This window comes from Pistacia vera, unplaced genomic scaffold (assembly GCF_008641045.1).
Source record: "Pistacia vera cultivar Batoury unplaced genomic scaffold, PisVer_v2 Contig306, whole genome shotgun sequence".
Taxonomy (NCBI): Eukaryota; Viridiplantae; Streptophyta; class Magnoliopsida; order Sapindales; family Anacardiaceae; genus Pistacia; species Pistacia vera.
In genome coordinates, this window is record NW_022196120.1 from 324,761 (window position 1) to 344,190 (window position 19,430).

Here is a 19,430-nt window from a genome sequence, read left to right on the forward strand (position 1 = left end):
GTAACCCATGGCTATGAATACAGCTTCATAATTTTTTTCATTAATAAATTGAAGAATCTTATTTATTAACTTGATAATTTAAGAAAAAAAATAATAATAAAATTTTCGCATTGCCTTCTCTGTTATTAATTAATTTCAGGAATCTTATTTATTAACTTGATAACTTAAGAAAATTATATATGGTGGAGTTGAGGGAAGAAGAAGGTAAACAGAGAAAATGGGGATATTGAAGATGATTTTGTCAATTATATTGAGTGGGTTTGTAGCTTTTGCGTTCCATGTCTACCGTGTTTTGGTTGTGAAGCCACAGAGGCTAAGATCAAAGCTTCAAAACCAAGGGATCAGAGGCCCATCTCCTTCTGTTCTTTTAGGGAATATCTCTGAAATGAGAAGAATGGTTCAAGATCAAGATCAAGCTCAAACTCAATCAACTCAACCTGCTATTTCCCATGACTGCCCTTCCACCGTCTTCCCATATCTTCAGAAGTGGAGAAATGAATATGGTACTCACTTTTCATCTTTAAGTTTCCCTCAATCTTTCTACTTCTTCAACTTCAATGATCATATTTAGTTATCAACTATAATTGCAATAATTGAGCCTCCTTTTGTGGGTTTTGTCTCAGTCATCATCTCTAACCTCCGAAGTACCTGATTATACCTCTCTGTTTGGTTACCAATAGTGGGCTGATAATTTAGAAGTTACCTCTCTATTTGGTTACCAATAGTTGGCTGATTATTTAGAATTTATCTTTTATTATGTTTCTTAACTTATTCTAAATTTGAAATGGTATTTTAATTGACTATTAAAACATTACTTTAAATTTGGAATGGCTATTTAAACAGTCATGAAGTTTCTAATGTAATATTATTTAAGAGATAAGTTTATAGATAAATCTATTTTGTTTAAGCGAAAAGCTTAGATAACTTAAAAAATGATCATTTAATAAATAGTTTCAAACTTCATGATTTTTTTATTCGTTTCAAACTTAAAATAATATTTTAATTAAATTTCCCCTCCAGGATTGGTAAAGAAAGAAAGATTTTGTCATACCCCTATTCTATATTTATAATATGTTCTTCCCCTGAAACAAACAAACAATAACGCACCAGTGGTTGCCTCCTTTAGATTTAGATTACTCAATACTCACTCCATTTTCGAGGCTATATATGTAATGTTTTACATGAATGATTTTATGTTTATAATGTGCAATAAAACAATAATAGTTTTATTTATGTATTGGTTTTGGTATGGTGACCGACAGGCCCAGTGTTTGTGTATTCGACTGGAAGCATACAGCTAATATGCGTAGCAGATACAGAGATGGCCAAGGAGATAAGCTTTTCTACTTCTTTAAGCTTAGGGAAGCCCTCGTATCTATCCAAAGATCTTGGGCCTTTGATGGGCCAAGGTATTCTATCCTCATCCGGCCCAATCTGGGCTCACCAACGAAAGATTATTGCTCCAGAATTATACCTTGATAAAGTTAAGGTAAATTTTACTTTCTAATTTATTCCCACTACCTGCCGTTGTAAATGAAATTTACTAATTGTTATTTTAAATTAAATTCCATTTCTGTTTCCAAGGGCATGGTGAAACTGATGGTCTATGCTACAGTTTTGACATTGAAATCGTGGGAGAATAAAATCGAGAATGGTGGAGGCAGTGCAGATATAAAAGTCGATGATGACATGAGAAGCTTGTCTGCTGATATAATTTCCAGAGCTTGTTTTGGAAGTAGTTACTCCAAAGGGGAAGACATCTTCTCAAAGCTTAGAACTCTCCAAAAAACAATGTCCAAGGTCGGCATTGGAATTCCTGGCTTAAGGTAAGTACTTTCCAAATACCTAAAAAATTACTCTCTTGTCTAGAATTATATATGTTCCTGTAACTCATTCATATCATGGTTAATGATATATATATATATATATATATCAAAGGTATTTGCCCATCAAAATCAACAGAGAGATATGGAAACTAGAGAAAGAGATCCACTCCATGATATTAGAGGTGGTAAGTGAACGTGTTAAGGGTCCATATGAGAAGGATCTTTTACAAATGATACTTGAGGGTGCTCAAAATTACGTTGATGACAGCAAATTAAACATGGTTTCTCAAGACAAGTTTATAGTGGATAATTGTAAGAATATTTACTTTGCTGGCCATGAAACCACTGCCATCACAGCTTCTTGGAGCTTGATGTTGTTAGCTGCAAATCCGGATTGGCAAGCTCGTGTTCGCGCTGAGGTGCTTCAAATTTGTAAAGATGGCGCCCTTCCAGATGCTGATATGCTTCGAAATATGAAAACTGTATGTTCTCTTATATATCAATTTAGAATCTCCTTTAAAATAATCAAGCTGCCGCCAAATAGTTGAAGTGTTTGTATTTATATATATTTGCAGCTTACCATGGTTATTCAAGAAACATTACGATTATACCCACCTGCAGTGTTTGTGGTAAGAGAGGCCTTGGAGGATATAAAATTCAAAGAAATTGTGATACCAAAAGGAATGAACATTCAAATTCCCATCCCAATGTTGCAACAGAACACTGAACTGTGGGGGCCTGATGCGCACGAGTTCAATCCCGAAAGATTTGGCAAAGGAATTCTTGGGGCTTGCAAATTTCCACAAGCTTACATTCCTTTTGGAGCGGGGTCTCGCACCTGCGTAGGCCAAAACTTTGCAATGATAGAACTCAAGGTTATTCTGTCTCTCATTCTATCAAAGTTCTGCTTTTCGCTCTCTCCAGCATACCATCACTCACCTGCCCTTAGGTTGGTTCTAGAACCAGGAAATGGAGTTCGTCTTATCGTCACACCCCTGTGAACAGTACTTAACTATTTAGTTTCGTCTTTATCAGATAAATAAATTGCAACTTTCCTTGATTGGTTAAATGAAATGTGGTGTGGAAATGATTCAAATATTTGCTGGTGTACTCAATATATGTGAGAATTTTTTATTTATTGATAAATTTCATATTGCATAAGGCAGTTTCTGGATTGCGTATCCAATTAATTACATTTGGTTATAGAAAAATTTCTTATACTTGTGGAAGGATCAATATTGTTCTTCATAAACCAAATGACTATTTTCTTCAATTATTGATGAATTAAAACAATTTTAACCCCATTTTTAAATCCCAAAAGGAAGAAAAGAGAAATTGAAATGACCAGCCACCTCGTATCAAGTATCAAATTCTGAAAGATGATGATTACGATATGACCCAAGAAAATATGTGGAAAAATAGAAGTTTACATGTGGATTGTGGAAAACATGTCAAGGTTTTTATAGCTGCTGGGGGCTAGCTATATATATATATATATATGTATCAGTTGGGGCCTTAGTGGTTTTGATGATTAATTCACGATTCTTTTATGGTAAGTGTTTTTGTTGCACTTCCAAGTTGGTTTTAGAACCAGGAAATGAGATAGTCTTATAGTCACGCCACTTTGAACAGTATTTAACTATTTAGTTTCGTCTTTATCAGATAAATAAACTGGAACTTTCCCTGATTGGTTAAATGAAATGTGGCGTGGAATTGATTCAAATATTTGCTGGTTTACTGAATATATGTGATTCTGATGGGAACCTGGATTCTCAATGCTCAAAATAACCCAAATAAGACAATATTCCAACACAAATCAGAGATAATGTATAAAGCACTACTAAGAATATTCCTCTGTATTGATTGAAAATGAAATAGAAACAATACTGTAAATATCAATTAAGAATGCAGATTGAAACGTAAAGATAAGCTAGCTCTTCGAGGGGCTAGTTCCTCCCAAATCCCTATTTGAAAATATTATCCCCTTTACAATTTGAATCCCTGATATATATACTCATAATGTCACGCCAATTGCATTGTTCCTGCCACGTGGATAACTAACTCTCACTTGTACACCTGCTAATTGCCCTTAAGATTCCTTTTGTAAATCTGAGTGGTAGGGGTCGTATCAATACCTCTCTAGAGCCATCCAACAAGGTGCGGACAGATTGCGTGGAGGCAGGCTGGACCATCAACTCTAAATCTTCAGTGAGGCACATCGGAAGAGGCTGAACTAGGACAGAATTATGAAGGCTCTTTTTTAACTGAGAAACGTGAAAAACTAGGTGAATCCGGGAAGTGTCAGGCAAGGCTAAGCAATAGGCAACCTCACCGATTTTGGCCAGAACTTGAAAGGGGCCATAAAATCGAGGGCTGAGTTTTTCATTGAGCTTGAGAGCCAAGGACTGGAATTTATAGGGTTGAAGTTTTAAGTAAACAAAGTCACCTAGTTCGAAGGACACATCTCAACGATGAGAATTGGCGTGGGTGCGCATGCGGTCTTGTGCGACAGTGAGATTGGATTTCAATTCTTCCAACAAGGCATTGCGATCAATCATTTGCTGATTAACTGCTTCTACCGCATAATGGACCTCTGTAAACTTCAAGAGTGTGGGGGGAGGGCGACCATAAAGGGGTTGGAAGGGGGACATTTTGGTAGAGCTGTGGTAGGAGGTGTTAAACCAGAATTCTGCCCAGTGAATTCACTTAGGCCATTGCTTCGGTTTGTTACTTGTAAAGCATCGAAGGTGGGTCTTGATGCAACGATTAACCACCCCCGCTTGTCCATTAGTTTGGGGATGGTATGCGGAACTGAACTTGAGAGTAGTACCTGCCAAGCAAAATAGTTCAATCCAAAATTTACTCAAAAAAATGCGATCACGGTCAGAAACAATGGACTTTGGAAATCCATGTAATCGGACCACTTCTTTCACAAAAAGCGCCGCTACTTCAATTGCAGTATAAGGGTGGCACAACAACATAAAATAGCTATACTTTGTCAAACGATCCACTACCACAAAGATGGTGTCGAACCCAAAACTCTTAGGGAGGCCACCAATGAAATCGATGGAGAGGTCGTCGAAAGCCAAATCTGGAATTGGCAAGGGATGTAACAATCCAGCAGGCTTCAAGGATAAATGTTTGTTTTGTTGGCAAACCCCACAGTCATTGACAAAGTTTTTGATATCTTGCTTGATGTCTTCCCAAAAAATGACACCAGTAATCCTTTTATATGTACGGAAGAAACCTGAATGGCCGCCACTTGGAGTACTATGGAATTCTTCTAATATTTGTGGAATAAACTTGGAAGTTTTTGGAAGGACAAGTCAGCCTTTGTACAAGAGGCAGCCACGGTATATGGTATAGTGAACTCTTGAAGTTGGTTGTATAAGAAGATCTTGGATAATCAACTTGAGTTTGTCATCCTGGAAAGCTTCGGTTACCAAGTCTTCATACCCTGGAAATATGACTGTAGAAAGAGCATGAAGTTCAGGACCAGGTTCACGTCTAGAAAAAGCATCCGTTACTTTGTTAGAGCTTCCCGGGTTGTACTGAATCTCAAACTTGTACCCCAACAATTTAGAAATCCATTTATGTTGTTCCGGAGTGATCGGTCTCTGCACATCAAGAACTGCAAACTTCGTTGATCAGTCTTAATGAGAAATTTCCTGCCAATCAAGTAATGGCTCCATTTATGCACAACAAATACGATAGCCATGAGCTCCCTCTCATAAACCGATTTCTGTTTGGAAGAAGGAGAGAAAGCTTTACTGAGGAATGTAATAGGGCGTCCTTGTTGTACCAAAATAGCCCCTATGCCGAGGCCTGAAGCATCAGTTTGTATTTCAAAGGATTCGTTAAAGTTGGGAGTTGCCAAGATCGGTACCGAAACCATAGCGTGCTGTAAACATTCGAAAGCCCGTTGTGTTTCGGGGTTCCACTTGAAGGAGTCTTTCTTCAATAATTGAGTTAATAGTTGGGCAATCTGGCCATAATTCTTAACGAATTTCCGGTTGTACCCTGTAAGACCTAGGAATCCCCGTAGACTCTTCACTGTAGTTGGAATAGGCCAAGACAACATGCAATCAATCTTAGCAGGGTCAGCCTCAACCCTTTTGCCGGATATGATGTGTCCCAAATATTCCAGTTTAGCTTGAGCAAATTGGCATTTCTTCTTATTAACCACTAAATTGTGATGTTGGAGTAATTCGAGGACCTGGCGTAAATGCATTAGATGAACAGAGAAGTTAGGACTGTAAATTAATATATCATCAAAAAATATCAGTACAAACTTGCAGAGATATGGCCTGAAAATCTCATTCATTAAGGCTTGAAAGGTTGATGGAACATTCGTCAACCCAAAGGGCATCACTAAGAATTCGTAATGCCCTTTGTGCGTCTGGAAAGCTGTTTTAGGGACATCTTCCTCGCGAACCCGAATCTGGGGATACCCGGATTTGAGGTCCAGTTTAGAAAAAATGACGGCGTTGCCCAATCCATCAAGCAACTCGTCAGTGGCTGGGATTGGAAACTTATCGGGTATAGTGATGTCGTTCAAGGCCCTGTAATCCACACAAAAATGCCAACTGCCGTCTTTCTTTCGAACTAACAACACATGACTGGAGAATGGGTTGATACTAGGCTAAATAATGCCTGCTACCAACATCTCTCCAACCAACCGCTCAATTTTATTTTTCTGAGTGTAAGAATAGCGGTAAGGTCTGATGTTTGGGGAGTGGGCTTTGTCTTTCAAGGTAATTGGGTGGTCCTGTCGACGAAGAGGAGGAAAGCCCTCAGGTTGATCAAAGATGGGAGCAAATTCAGTTAAGAGAGCCTCTACCCTTGGGTCAACCGGAATTACCTCCTCGTGCTCCTGTTGAACAATGGAGCAGAATTCCACCATAAACCCGTGGTCCTCTTGGTGTAAGGATTTCAGCATTGCCTTCAATGAGATAATTGTTTTCACTAAAGAAGGATCTCCCTTGAGTATCACCTGTTTCCCATCCACCTCAAACTTCATGGTAAGACACTTCCAATTAGCACATAAATCTTCTAACGTACTTAACCAAGTGATACCAAAAACAACATCAGCCCCTTCTAAGTCAAAAGGAAAAAAATCCTACATCACTGTGAGTCCTAGCATGACCAACTCCAACCCTTTACATACCCCTGTACTCCGTACTGTAAACCCATTTCATACCATTACAACAAAAGCTTTTGTTTCCTGCACTTTTGATCCCAGCTTTTGAACTAAGTCTTAAGAGATAAAATTGTAGGATGCTCCACTGTCAACCATCATGATGACTTCAGCCCCTTTTAACTCACCCAGAAGCTTCAGAGTAGTGGGTGACGTCAAGCCCACTATGGAGTTCATGGATAAAGCCACAAGATCCCCTTCTGCGTTGCCTTCTTCCTCGGTTTTCACTATTGTTTCAAGTTCCCCCAAGTCTTCCTCTTCATCTGTGACTAACAAGATCTGTAGGGTGCGATTTTTGCATCTATGAGCTCGACCAAACTTCTCATCACACTTGTAACAAAGCCCTCTCTCCCTCTTGTACTGCAACTCTACATCGGTGAGTTGTCGGAAGTGGTTGTCTCGAGAGATCTTCGGCGTTAACTCATGCACCCTCTCTTCTTTTACATTTCTCATTTGAAAAGGTAAGATGCGATCTGGAGGTTTAAGTGAATTGGGTACCCACCCAATTATAAATGGTTCTGGGCCGGGTGTGAGTCTATTGTAAACTTCCCCTTTATTGGTCCATTGGGCTCGGCCCGCTTTCTATTTGTTTATGTCTAAAACCCAATTCCTTTCTTCAATTCTATGGGCTTGGTCCATAAGCTCAAATAAGTTGTTGGGGCTGACTAACCTTAATTCAGCCCTTATTTCTTCCTTCAGCCCACTTGTAAAAGTCCCAATTAGCAACTCTTCTTCAACCTCTTGCATAGGTGCAGCCAGCAGTTCAAACTGCTCACGGTAGTCAGTCACGGTGGTGGTCTGTTTCAGTGTCACCAATGATTCAAATGCTGAGCCCTTGTACAACGGCCTAAATCGCTCGATCACCGCCTTCTTGAATGTACGCCAGTCTGTAAACGGAACCCGAGAGTCTACCCATTGGAACAAGTTCAGTGCGTGCCCCATGCACACCGCCGCGGTCTCTAGCTTTTCCCCTTCATCAAACTTGTTGACCTGGAAATATCAGTCGGCTCTGAAGATCCAACCATGAGGATCCTCACCGTTAAACACTGGTAGCTCCAATTTCCTCACTCTCCAATCATCTCCACCACCACTCTCGTTGGATTTTGATGGTTTTGGGCTTCGATCGTCGTGACTTGCATGAATCTCCGACGATTCACCCTTCTCTTTTCCTTGATTCACACTTCCGTCCTTCTCATCCTTCAATTTAATCCATTCCCTTAACTCCAGTAGATATTCCTTGATGTTGCCGACATCTTCCTTAACACTGTTAACGTCTTCCTTAACACTTCCCACCTCCCTCTCGATCCCTTCAATTCTTACCTCCATTCTCCTATTCACCATTACCCACACCAAGCGCTGATACCAATTTGATGGGAACCTGGATTCTCAATGCTCAAAATAACCCAAACAGATTGTAATTTCACCCAAACAAGACAATATTCCAACACAAATCAGAGATGATGTATAAAGCACTACTAAGAATATTCCTCTGTATTGATTGAAAATGAAATGGAAACAATACTGTAAATATCAATTAAGATTCCAGACTGAAACGTAAAGATAAGCTAGCTCTTTGAGGGGCTAGTTCCTCCCAAATCCCTATTTGAAAATATTCTCCCCTTTACAATATGAATCCCTAAATATATACTCGTAATGTCATGCCAATTGCATTGTTCCTGCCACGTGGATAACTAACTCCCACTTGCACACTCGCTAATTGCCCTTAAGATTCTTTTTGTAAATCTGTTTATAAATCTGAGTTGTAAGGGTCGTATCAGATTCATATTCCAGAATTTTTTATTTATTGATAAATCTCATGTTTCAATCTTCTAGGAATATGCCTCGAATTTGCATAAGGCATGTTATATTATATGGTAAAACCGTAAAAATAATAAACTTGAGATATCGACATAGGTTTCATGACTATGTCGATGATTGGGCCATGTGTTATGTCAAGATAGGATGAATTTCATCGTAAGTTTGTCATGGGCTACTTCAATTGTAAGAATTACATTGGCTTCCTCCATACGACTACCAGAACTTACTTCCATCATAAGACTAATGGATGAAGCATCGTATAAGTCTTCGTGGCATCTTATGAAAGAGTTACAATACTATTAAGTTTCTAATCAGGAAGGTTCATTAGGCGTTACTTTCTAAACAAGACTATTTATGCGAAACTATAAATAGGGGTTCCCACCACCCACAAAAGGAGCATTCCAAAATCTTATCATTTTATCTTTTCAATAGCAACCGAACAATTATCTCTCTCTATAGGAAATATCTTTTGTCAGAAATACAATTACGATTTGCATTCGAATCACTTTAAAAACTATTATCTTTCTTTCATTTACTATGGTTGATTTCTTTTACTTTACCTCGGTGATAAAGATTGTGGAAGTATTAATACTATTCTTCATCAACCAAATGACTATTTCCTTCAATTATTGAAATTAAAACAATTTTATTTTTGATATCAAATTCAGAAAGTTGATGATTACGATATGACCAAAGAAAGTATGTGGAAATACAAGGACACACATAATGAAGAGGACGAAGGAGCGAAATCGATGTGTTCTCATAAACAGCCATAAATAATAGAAAATCAATTAATTTGGAGCGAAAATGTCTAATCAGGCACCAGGATCAACGTGATCAGTCCAATTGTGATGATGAATGATGAGTATGCAGAGCAGAAGGGGGGTCGGGTCTTAGGCTTGCCGCGTTGTGAGTTAAGATATGAGCATGAAAATTTAAATATTGTATCAAGTAAAAAAGTAAATAAATGCATGTGTTAAAGTTGAAGTTGACTTTCTAAAGGGAAATTACATCAAATCATCTTATGTATTTGTCAGTGACAGTGCATAACAATAGAATAATATACTACTTCAGGTTAAGCTCTCCCGTGGTCCATCCATAACTCCAGCTCATCATTCAGAATCTTCATTACTACACCAATATAGACAAATTTTAATCAAATTCAATACAAGTGAGGAAGAGTACATAGAGAAAGAGGAGGAGGAGGAGGAGGAGCAGAAGCAAATGGGAGTAGAGTTAAGTTTAATGGGCAAGATGATTTTGTCAGTAGTGGTGGGTGGGCTTGTTGGGTTGTTTCTCTATCTGTACAATGTGATGTTGTTGAAACCAAAGATTTTGCGGTCTAAACTTACAAAGCAAGGGATTAGAGGACCTTCACCTTCTTTTCTCTTGGGAAATATTCCTGAAATGAAGAAGATCCAACTCCAAGTTATTTCTGAACAACAAAATAAAGCTGCTCTTTCACTTGCTCATAATTGGCCTTCAACCGTCTTCCCATTTTTTGAGAAGTGGACTAATGAATATGGTATGCATAGGCCTTTCATATCATTATTTTCCTCTTTTTATATTCTAGTATAATAGATTAGACAATTATTAATATTATTTTGTTGGTGGCAGGGCCAATGTTTTTGTATTCAACTGGGAATATGCAGATGATATATGTAGCAGATGTCGAGATGGTGAAGGAATTGAGCTTGTGCACATCTTTGAGCTTAGGAAAGCCTTCTTATCTAACCAAAGAACGTGGGCCAATTCTAGGTCATGGACTTATTTCCTCAAGTGGCCTTCTCTGGGCTCATCAAAGGAAGATTATTGCTCCTGAATTCTACCTTGATAAAGTCAAGGTAATTCTCTTAAGTTATATGAATTTTTGTTTTAAGTATTTTACAGAGCTGATAATCACGATGCAATCAATTGTTTTGAAAGGGTATGGTGAACCTGATGGTGGACTCTACAACGTCATTGATAGGACTTTGGGAAAGAATAATTGAAAGTGAGGGTGGAACTGCAGAAATTAGAGTTGATATGGATATGAGAAGTTTAGCGGCAGATATAATTTCAAGAGCTTGTTTTGGAAGCAATTACTCTGAAGGTCAAGAAATATTCTCTGGGCTCAGATCCTTACAGAAAATCATGTCTAAGGGAATGGTTGGTGTTCCTGGCTTAAGGTAAATTTGCATACAAGTAGTAATTACTATTCTTCGGTTATTCATTTATGATTTGACCAATGGCTTATTTACATGTCCCAAATTGTTGTCTCAAACTGTTAAAAGATATTTACCCACCAAAAGCAATAGAGAGATATGGAAATTAGAGAAAGAGATCAACTCAATGATACTCAGAGTGGTGAAACAAAGACTTGAGGCTTCCAGTGAAAAGGATCTTTTACAAATGATACTACAAGTCGCCAAAAGTAATAATGATGAGAGTGGATTAACATCTCAAATCTCACAAGACAAATTCATAGTGGATAATTGCAAGAGTATATACTTTGCTGGCCATGAAACTAGTGCAATTACAGCATCATGGGTATTGCTTTTATTGGGTGCACATCCTGAATGGCAAGATCGTGCTCGCTCTGAGCTGCTCAAAATTTGTAGAAATGGCCTTCCGGATGCTGATATGCTTCCAAGCTTGAAAGTTGTAAGTTACTTTTCTAAATCTATGCTTTAATTTGTGTTTTCTGGTTAGGCAAGAACTAGGTGGTCTGAAAAGGATTTACTATCAGTATTTTTTTATTATAGTTTTCCAAAATCAAAGGAGTTAGTTAAAGTCACTCAAATGGTGATTTTTTCAATATAAAAGTTAAAGTCACTCAAATGGTGATTTTTTCAATATAAACTTTTTCTTTGGATTCAAAGTGAGTAAATTAAAATTAATATTTATATTTGGTGGCAGTTGACAATGGTGATTCAAGAGACATTGCGGCTATACCCACCAGTGGGATTTATCCCAAGAGAAGCCTTGCAAGATATCAAGTTCAAAGACATTGTAATTCCCAGAGGTATGGCCATCCATATACCAGTTGCCATGTTACAACAGAATCCAGATTTATGGGGGCCAGATGCACATCAGTTTAAACCAGAAAGATTTGCCAATGGAATTTCTGCTGCTTGCAAAACTCCACAAGCCTATCTACCCTTTGGAATGGGGCCTCGAATCTGTGCAGGCCAACACTTTGCCATTGCTGAACTGAGGGTGATACTATCTCTCATTTTATCAAAATTTTGTTTCTCACTATCTCCAAAATACTCTCACTCCCCTGTTTATAATTTGGTTGTGGAACCTAAATACGGTGTAAGTCTATATGTAAGGAAAGTATGAACCCTTTGAATTTCGGAGGTGAATAATAAATAGGAGTCTCTAAGTTTGTCGCCATGGCAGGCATTTAGTTGTTAAAATGACCCTGTCTGTCTTTTTAATATAAATATTATATATGGTCATTTGTGTTTTGGCAATTGGCACACAATTGTCTCTTGAAGACTTTGGTTTAAATCTACCAATCTTTGACACATTGTTAATCTGGCATACAACTCAACCAAATCACGCCTTCAATCCAGCGAAAATGGTAACTTCTTGCATTTATTATATGATTTGAATGAAAGGCTTCGCATAGAAAAGATAAAAAACAAACACTTGTAGGATTGCAGATTATAAAAATAATCTTCCATATTAGAAAATGAATAGTAACAGAGAACCTGTTTTTGATCTCAGATGTGGGTTTCAAAGGGTCTGTTCATTACCATACTTGAAGAAATGATATATAAAGAAAACGAAACGCGGCCCTCAAAGCATTTGCTGAAATTAGTGATTACCAATGTACTGAAAACTTAAGACTCGGTATTATTTGATTCAGTAGAAGAGGTTTTGATCGTTGAACTTGGAGAACATATTCAAAGGCAAGATATTCGTAGACTGAACGAATCAATTAGATTATTGATAAACAGTGAAGTTTCCACTGAGAACTGGAAATCAACTTCTGATAGCACTAGAGAATATTTTAATACCCGGTTATTCTTCCCACTTAACCACTAAGTGTTTGCTTTAGAGATGGAGTCAAACCACTTTTGATTATCACTGAAAAATATATTATGTAAGTTTCTGATGCAAATGTCATGAGTGATGAGACCAAAGACTGCGCTTTCGGAGTGTCAACATGACAATGGCTCACCAAGTTATCTCTTTTAATTTTGATAATGTTAGTGCATTAGAATAATCAATGTTTTAGTGATTTTTTTATAATACAAAGGACTCATATTATGAAAATAAATATATATACATACATCTTGTGAACACCGGTGCATTTTACAGAAACAAAGTTCTAGAAGGTCAGGGGTAAATGTTTCAAACCCTTCTTTGACAGATTGCCCAAGTCCCAATTACTTTATAAATGGCCACATGCGAGTCTTTAGAAATATGCAAATTAAACTTTATGGTGTATACTTTAGAATTATAAAGAGAGAGGGGCAATTGAGCAGGTAAAAGATATGTTAAGTCTGAGGGATTGGAAGATAATTTTATCAGCAATTTTGTTGGGAGGGATAGGGTTATTGTTTCTACACCTGTACAATGTTTTGCTCTTGAAACCAATGAGGTTAAGATCAAGGCTCCAAAAGCAAGGGATTAAAGGACCTTCTCCTTCATTTCTGTTGGGAAACATCACTCAAATAAAGCAGATCCAACAAGAAGCTGCAACTGCAAAATGCCAACAAAATGTTGGTATTTTGCATAATTGGCCTTCAACAGCTTTTGCATATCTTGAAACGTATAGAAACCAATATGGTATGACTTTCATCCAAATTATTTATATATTTTCTACTCTAAATATATACATAGAGATGTTGCTTCCTCACTAGTTTTTGTGTTGGTGGCAGGACCAATATACATGTATACGGTTGGAATTATTCAGATAATATGCATAACGGACATGGATTTGGTGAAGGAAATAAACCAGTGCACATCTTTGAGCTTAGGAAAGCCTGCTTATCTGTCTAAAGATCGGGGGCCTTTGCTCGGCCAGGGCATTTTAACATCAAATGGCCAACTTTGGTCCCATCAAAGGAAGGTCATTGCTCCTGAATTATACCTTGACAGGGTTAAGGTAATTTCCCTACTATAGTTATTGTTGTAAAAGCATGTTTAATCTCTTTAATCAAGTTAAACTGTTTTCTAAGGGCATGGCGAAGCTCATGGTGGACTCTACCTTGTCGTTGGTAAAATCTTGGGAGGGTAGAATTCCAAGCGAAGGTGGAATTGCAGAAATTAGAGTGGATAAGGATATGCATAACTTGGCTGCAGATGTAATTTCAAGAGCTTGTTTTGGTAGCAGTTACAGCAAAGGCCAACTAATATTCAACAAGTTCGAATCTCTCTTGGAAGTAATGTCCAAGAGAACTGTTGGAGTTCCTGGATTGAGGTACAAACAATCACGTCATTTAAAGATTATTGTGATAATGTTATACCATAATGGTTGATTTTATGTACGAGTAACGAACTTTTTACCCTTTTAAAAGGTACTTACCCACCAAAAACAACAGAAAGATATGGAAATTAGAGAAAGAGATTGCAACAATGATACTACAAGTAGTCAAAGATCGAATTGAGTGTTCTTCCCATGAGAAGGATCTTTTACAAATGATAATTGAGGGAGCTAAAAGTTGTGATGACCACAACGGCGTCCCCTTGAATATTTCTTATGACAAGTTCATTGTGGACAACTGCAAGAACATATACTTTGCTGGACATGAGACCTCTGCCTCACAGCATCATGGAGTTTCTTGTTATTAGCTCTACATCCGGAATGGCAGGATCGTGTCCGTGCTGAGGTGGTCAGAGTTTGTAAAGATGGCAATCCAGATACTGATATGCTCCGAAGCATGAAATCCGTACGTATAAATCCAAAAAAAAAAAAAAAAAAAAAATTGCAGTTCCTTTGCAAATATTATCTAAAATGATGGTCATTCAATCTAATGTCATAATTTTTTGGCAGCTAACAATGGTAATCCAGGAGACATTGCGCTTATACCCTCCAGCAGGTTTTGTATTTAGAGAAGCATTAGATGATATCAAGTTCAAAAACATTGTGATTCCAAAAGGCATGGGCATCCAGGTACCAATTCCACTGTTACAACAAAACCCAGATCTTTGGGGACCTGATGCTCACGAGTTTAACCCAGAAAGATTCGCCAAAGGAATAAGTGGTGCTTGCAAGATACCACAGGCTTATATGCCATTTGGTGCAGGACCTCGGGCATGTGCTGGCCAACACTTTGCCATGACAGAACTGAAAGTGATAATATCTCTTGTTCTATCAAAGTTCAGCTTTGCACTCTCCCCAAATTACCACCACTCCCCCACGATCAGGGTCAATATAGTGCCTGAAAATGGAATTACTCTCCATATAAAGAGGGTGTGACGATGTTGATGTTTGTGACTATTAGTTTGAATAATGATCGAACGGATGTTATAGAATGTGTGTGATTCTTGAATAGCAACTTAATCATCTTTACACAAGAAGTGAAACTACAACATTTGCCAGTCAGAAATTTCTCTTCCTAAATACAGATACGATTTTATGAGAGGGCTGTCACGTTGCAACATTTATACGTTAAACCTTCTATAACAAATTCTATACAATACAATCATTTCTGAGGTCTAAATAATTATTCACTAGTTAATTATCCTGTCATTTACGGCAACGCAGTTTCAAATTTCTCTCACCGGCTGCATATAACAAATTCTTCAAGAAAAAATAAAAATCAATAATACAAGTTCAGTCAAACACCATGAAAAGAAAAAACAAGACACACTACATGGACTTTACAAGCAACAACAGAAGGATAACTTATTTGTCAGTTTGATACAATTATTTGGAAAAATATATTATTAACTCGTTGGAAAGGATTGATTTTTCTCATATTGTGGTAGTACAAAAGAGGGCTATGAAACTTCTCCCAAATTCGTAATAGTGAGTTAAGCTCTACAAATTGGCCTTAACAGAACGGAATTCTACATATATAATGCTTACTTGAAAGGGATCAGAACTTCCTATGAGTTCAAATATATATTGTTATTGTTCTGGGCATGTTGAAATAAGAACTCCATGAAGGATTTCACGAGAAGAAGGACCGGTTCCTGTTGCGTTCCAACCGAGCCTCCCTCTGGCACCCACACACAGGAGAGAGAATTAATCTTAAGATTGTAGAATTTTAAGCAGGTATCAATGAAGTAAAGTGCAAGCAGGAAGAAACTATTCGCTCAAATTTTGCAAGTAAAGCTCCTTGATTGGAAAAATATGTACAAAAAAACAACATAAAGAGGAAACACAGAGAATTTGAGAAGTAATGCAATGCAATACCTCCTTTTTCTTGCATTCCTTGTAAACATCGAAATGTTCTTGACATTTGCTCTTGTCCGAACTAAATTCTTCCAGACCTGAAAAGCTTATCTTAGGATTAGAGCTCTGCCATATTTAATTTGTCAAGTTGTAAAAGAAAATTTGATCCAAACACAACTTTTTATTAGGACAACTTAAAATCAAAAAGCAAAGCCCTAGTAATCATAGAACTTATCAGTGAACATAAAAAGGAAAACTAATGCGAATACTGAACACAAAAAAAGGGTCTCCCTAACTTGAAGGAATGATCTTGCCTCTTGTCACTTAAGCAACTTGGTAACAGTGTATGTTTCAAATGCGAAAAAGAATAACATTTTTGGTAGTGGGAGACGATAATTGATCAAATGGAACTCAGCTTGGTGATGAGTGAATGACATGACAGAAACCACTATTATCATATTTTTTTGAAACACAATGGATTGCATTGGCAAAACCAGTTGATTGAAATCTTGCTGCTTAAAAACAAGATTAAAATCCAACATAAAGTCACTGATACACCAGGATTGAAGACCATAAAACACTGAACCAGATCCAAAGGAACACCGAAATTTTAATTTACTCAGAGCAACGCTTGAACATACGGAAAGTTCATTTGTCTGTCAGAAACGCTACACCTTCGACAAATTCAAGCCCTAATTTTCTCCCCTTTGATATTTCTAATATTCCCAATTAAAGTTGACTCACATACATTCTATAATGATAAAGAAAAATGCACAAAAAGGGACAATTTGATCAATTGAAGCTTACATTTGAGAGAGGCGGTGTATTGAGGATAGCATTGAGAATCTGAGATTCTTGCGGCACTTGGGTAAGGCGGTGTAGTGGTTGGAGTTGCTGCTCTTGACGACATGCTCGTTCCTTGATTCTGTTCCTACCGATTGTTAGGTTTTGAATCCGATTGTATGTACGTTTCGCTTGTAACGGGCCGGAACCTGGATCCGGGTTTTGCCTCTTAATTTAAGTGGGGATTTTATTAAATTAAAGTTTTGTAAGTTAGAATATAATAGGAAAGATATTACTGTATATTCCATTAATGTGTAGTGTTCTGGAACCAACCCATTGGCCCATTAAAATTTTCCATAGAACAAGTCTCTCATACGGATCAACTGTTCCAGCATCTTACCTTAACTCATGTAAGAAGAGACCTACTGGGGACACCATCAATCATTAAAAACCTTTTTGACCATTTCCAAATTCCAATAAAAACTTATCAATAACCCACACATGGATATCTCAAAGAATTCTCTCTATCATTTTGGTATTGTATCTCTTCTCTTTTCAGGCGTCCTTTATATTTGTATTTGGTCCCCTCCAAATACTAATCCATTGTTACTTTTTCAAGAGTCCGCCTGTTTGCGCTCAACAAGCTTTGTAAGTGTCTCTACACTAATCTTGTTTAACGATTCCTATTTCAAATACGAATCTAACTCTCTTTCTCTCTTTTGTCACAGACTCATACAACAGATCTCGTTATAGATGATCTTGAAGCAGTTCTACAGAAAGCTTCAATGCCCAACAAAACAGTGATTATCGCCGTCGTGAATAAAGCATATGTTGAACAAACCGTGGAAGCTGATACCACTATGCTTGATATATTCTTGGAAAGTTTCTGGTTAGGGGAGGGCACCAGACAACTACTTGATCATCTTCTTATAGTGGCAGTAGATCAGACGGCGTATGATCGGTGCATGTTTAAACGATTGCACTGCTACAGATTGGTAACGGACGGCGTAGATTTTGCCAGTGAAAAAGTGTACATGTCAAGAGATTTTATCAAGATGATGTGGAGAAGAACTCAGTTTCTATTGGATGTTCTTAAACGTGGTTACAACTTCATCTTCACGGTATGTGTTGGTTTTTGATGATTTGTTGATGGGGTTAGGTTTGCATTTAGGTGTTAAATATAATTACTTTGACTTTGTGTCAGGAACTTAATCACTCCAGAGTGCTTAGAGAATTTAATTGCCACGTGGGTAAGGGTTAATGGCTAATGTTACTAAGTTTTCAGTTCTCCCGAAGTTCGGAAAGTGCCATATAGGCGATTCAATGACACCGCAGCACATGAAAAACCAATACCATTCAAGCTTTCTTCTCATCTTGCCATCTTGGAATTAATAAGAGGAGCCTGGGTTATTGTATTTATATTTTTAGCATAATATCGTCATTATCTTCATATAGTTACGTGATAATCAATAGTGTACACTGTAGGAGAAGATATTGACATTTTGATATTCATTTTTTGTGAATCATATACATTAAATTTTATGTGTGGTTGTAGGATAACACAGAGATCTTGATACCATATGTTGTTGCCGACACTTCTGCACTACTCGTTTGATTATCTTATGTTTTCGGGTTTGAGAATTTTTTGTTGTTATTTTACCCGATTCAAACCGTCACTCTTGTTGATTCCTCCATTAGTGAATTTTTCAATCCCATGTTTTGCATATTAAGAGGCGCTGGTGTTGGTTTTTCACAATATGACTTTTCATTTTCACTGGAATATTGACACTTCTGTTTTGTTCTTTATTTTATGACTGTAGGATACTGATGTAATCTGGCTCAGAAACCCTTTTACACGACTAAGCAAAAAGGAAACCGTAGACCTGCAAATGAGTGTTGATACTTACAATGGTGACCCACGATCACAGGACAATTTGATTAATACAGGCTTCTACTTTGTCAGATCCAATAACAAAACAATCTCTTTATTTACCACATGGTATGGTATGAAAGACAATTCAACAGGGAAGAAAGATCAGGATGTGTTATTGGAGCTAATGACACAGGGTTTGTTTAAGAAATTGAGGCTGAGAGTTAGGTTTTTACCTACACTTTATTTCAGTGGGTTTTGTGAAAATAGCAAAGATATTTGGTTAGTCACAACAATTCATTCTAATTGTTGCCGCCATGTGGATGCAAAAGTGCAAGATTTGAAGGCTGTTCTTCGAGATTGGAAACGATTCAAGGAGGCCAAAGTTAAGAACCCAAGAATGGCTCCTAATCGAACCATGGTGACTCGGTGGTCAGAACACATAGCGTGTTTCAATTCATGGAAACCACCAAACAATAATTTGCGTAATTAATTAGATTGTTTAGTGCATACCCAGGATTGCGTTATTACTGATTATATTTGTTTATATTACTGATCAAACTAGCTTATAAACTCTAAAATTAAACTGACATGTTTGTT

The 19,430-nt window shown here is 37.4% G+C and overlaps 4 protein-coding genes and 1 pseudogene across 4 annotated transcripts; 4 read left to right on the top strand and 1 right to left on the bottom strand.

The window, feature by feature from the left end:
* Positions 1-170: 170 nt before the first annotated feature.
* LOC116135972 (cytochrome P450 714C2-like) lies at positions 171-2,924 on the top strand. The gene is made up of 5 exons (XM_031421683.1): positions 171-503; positions 1,263-1,489; positions 1,585-1,826; positions 1,939-2,308; positions 2,402-2,924. The coding sequence occupies exons 1-5, from the start codon at positions 218-220 to the stop codon at positions 2,825-2,827; spliced, it is 1,551 nt and encodes a 516-aa protein (XP_031277543.1). The 5' UTR covers positions 171-217; the 3' UTR covers positions 2,828-2,924.
* A 7,005-nt stretch (positions 2,925-9,929) lies between these two features.
* Positions 9,930-12,244, top strand: LOC116136006 (cytochrome P450 714C2-like). The gene is made up of 5 exons (XM_031421715.1): positions 9,930-10,366; positions 10,459-10,685; positions 10,768-11,009; positions 11,115-11,484; positions 11,740-12,244. Exons 1-5 carry the CDS (start codon positions 10,066-10,068, stop codon positions 12,163-12,165), a joined length of 1,566 nt encoding a protein of 521 aa, XP_031277575.1. The 5' UTR covers positions 9,930-10,065; the 3' UTR covers positions 12,166-12,244.
* Positions 12,245-13,185: 941 nt separating this feature from the next.
* On the top strand, positions 13,186-15,401 carry LOC116136019 (annotated as a pseudogene).
* Positions 15,402-15,403: 2 nt separating this feature from the next.
* On the bottom strand, positions 15,404-17,236 carry LOC116136024 (cytochrome c oxidase-assembly factor COX23, mitochondrial-like). Its single transcript, XM_031421752.1, has 3 exons — positions 16,985-17,236; positions 16,199-16,275; positions 15,404-16,001 (listed from the first exon to the last, which is right to left on the bottom strand). Exons 1-3 carry the CDS (start codon positions 17,085-17,087, stop codon positions 15,954-15,956), a joined length of 228 nt encoding a protein of 75 aa, XP_031277612.1. The 5' UTR covers positions 17,088-17,236; the 3' UTR covers positions 15,404-15,953.
* Positions 17,237-17,328: 92 nt separating this feature from the next.
* Positions 17,329-19,430, top strand: LOC116136020 (uncharacterized protein At1g28695-like). Its single transcript, XM_031421747.1, has 3 exons — positions 17,329-17,608; positions 17,689-18,081; positions 18,781-19,430. The coding sequence occupies exons 1-3, from the start codon at positions 17,462-17,464 to the stop codon at positions 19,321-19,323; spliced, it is 1,083 nt and encodes a 360-aa protein (XP_031277607.1). The 5' UTR covers positions 17,329-17,461; the 3' UTR covers positions 19,324-19,430.

Coding starts and splice junctions, on each gene's coding strand:
- LOC116136006 (XM_031421715.1), top strand. CDS start 10,066: ATGGGAGTAGAGTTAAGTTTAATGGGCAAGATGATTTTGTCAGTAGTG. Junction 10,367..10,458: donor GAAGTGGACTAATGAATATG/GTATGCATAGGC, acceptor TGTTGGTGGCAG/GGCCAATGTTTTTGTATTCA. Junction 10,686..10,767: donor TCTACCTTGATAAAGTCAAG/GTAATTCTCTTA, acceptor TTGTTTTGAAAG/GGTATGGTGAACCTGATGGT.
- LOC116136020 (XM_031421747.1), top strand. CDS start 17,462: ATGGATATCTCAAAGAATTCTCTCTATCATTTTGGTATTGTATCTCTT. Junction 17,609..17,688: donor GTTTGCGCTCAACAAGCTTT/GTAAGTGTCTCT, acceptor CTTTTGTCACAG/ACTCATACAACAGATCTCGT. Junction 18,082..18,780: donor GTTACAACTTCATCTTCACG/GTATGTGTTGGT, acceptor TTATGACTGTAG/GATACTGATGTAATCTGGCT.
- LOC116136024 (XM_031421752.1), bottom strand. CDS start 17,087: ATGTCGTCAAGAGCAGCAACTCCAACCACTACACCGCCTTACCCAAGT. Junction 16,276..16,984: donor ATACACCGCCTCTCTCAAAT/GTAAGCTTCAAT, acceptor TAAGCTTTTCAG/GTCTGGAAGAATTTAGTTCG. Junction 16,002..16,198: donor AGGAATGCAAGAAAAAGGAG/GTATTGCATTGC, acceptor TGTGGGTGCCAG/AGGGAGGCTCGGTTGGAACG.
- LOC116135972 (XM_031421683.1), top strand. CDS start 218: ATGGGGATATTGAAGATGATTTTGTCAATTATATTGAGTGGGTTTGTA. Junction 1,490..1,584: donor TATACCTTGATAAAGTTAAG/GTAAATTTTACT, acceptor TCTGTTTCCAAG/GGCATGGTGAAACTGATGGT. Junction 1,827..1,938: donor ATTGGAATTCCTGGCTTAAG/GTAAGTACTTTC, acceptor TATATATCAAAG/GTATTTGCCCATCAAAATCA.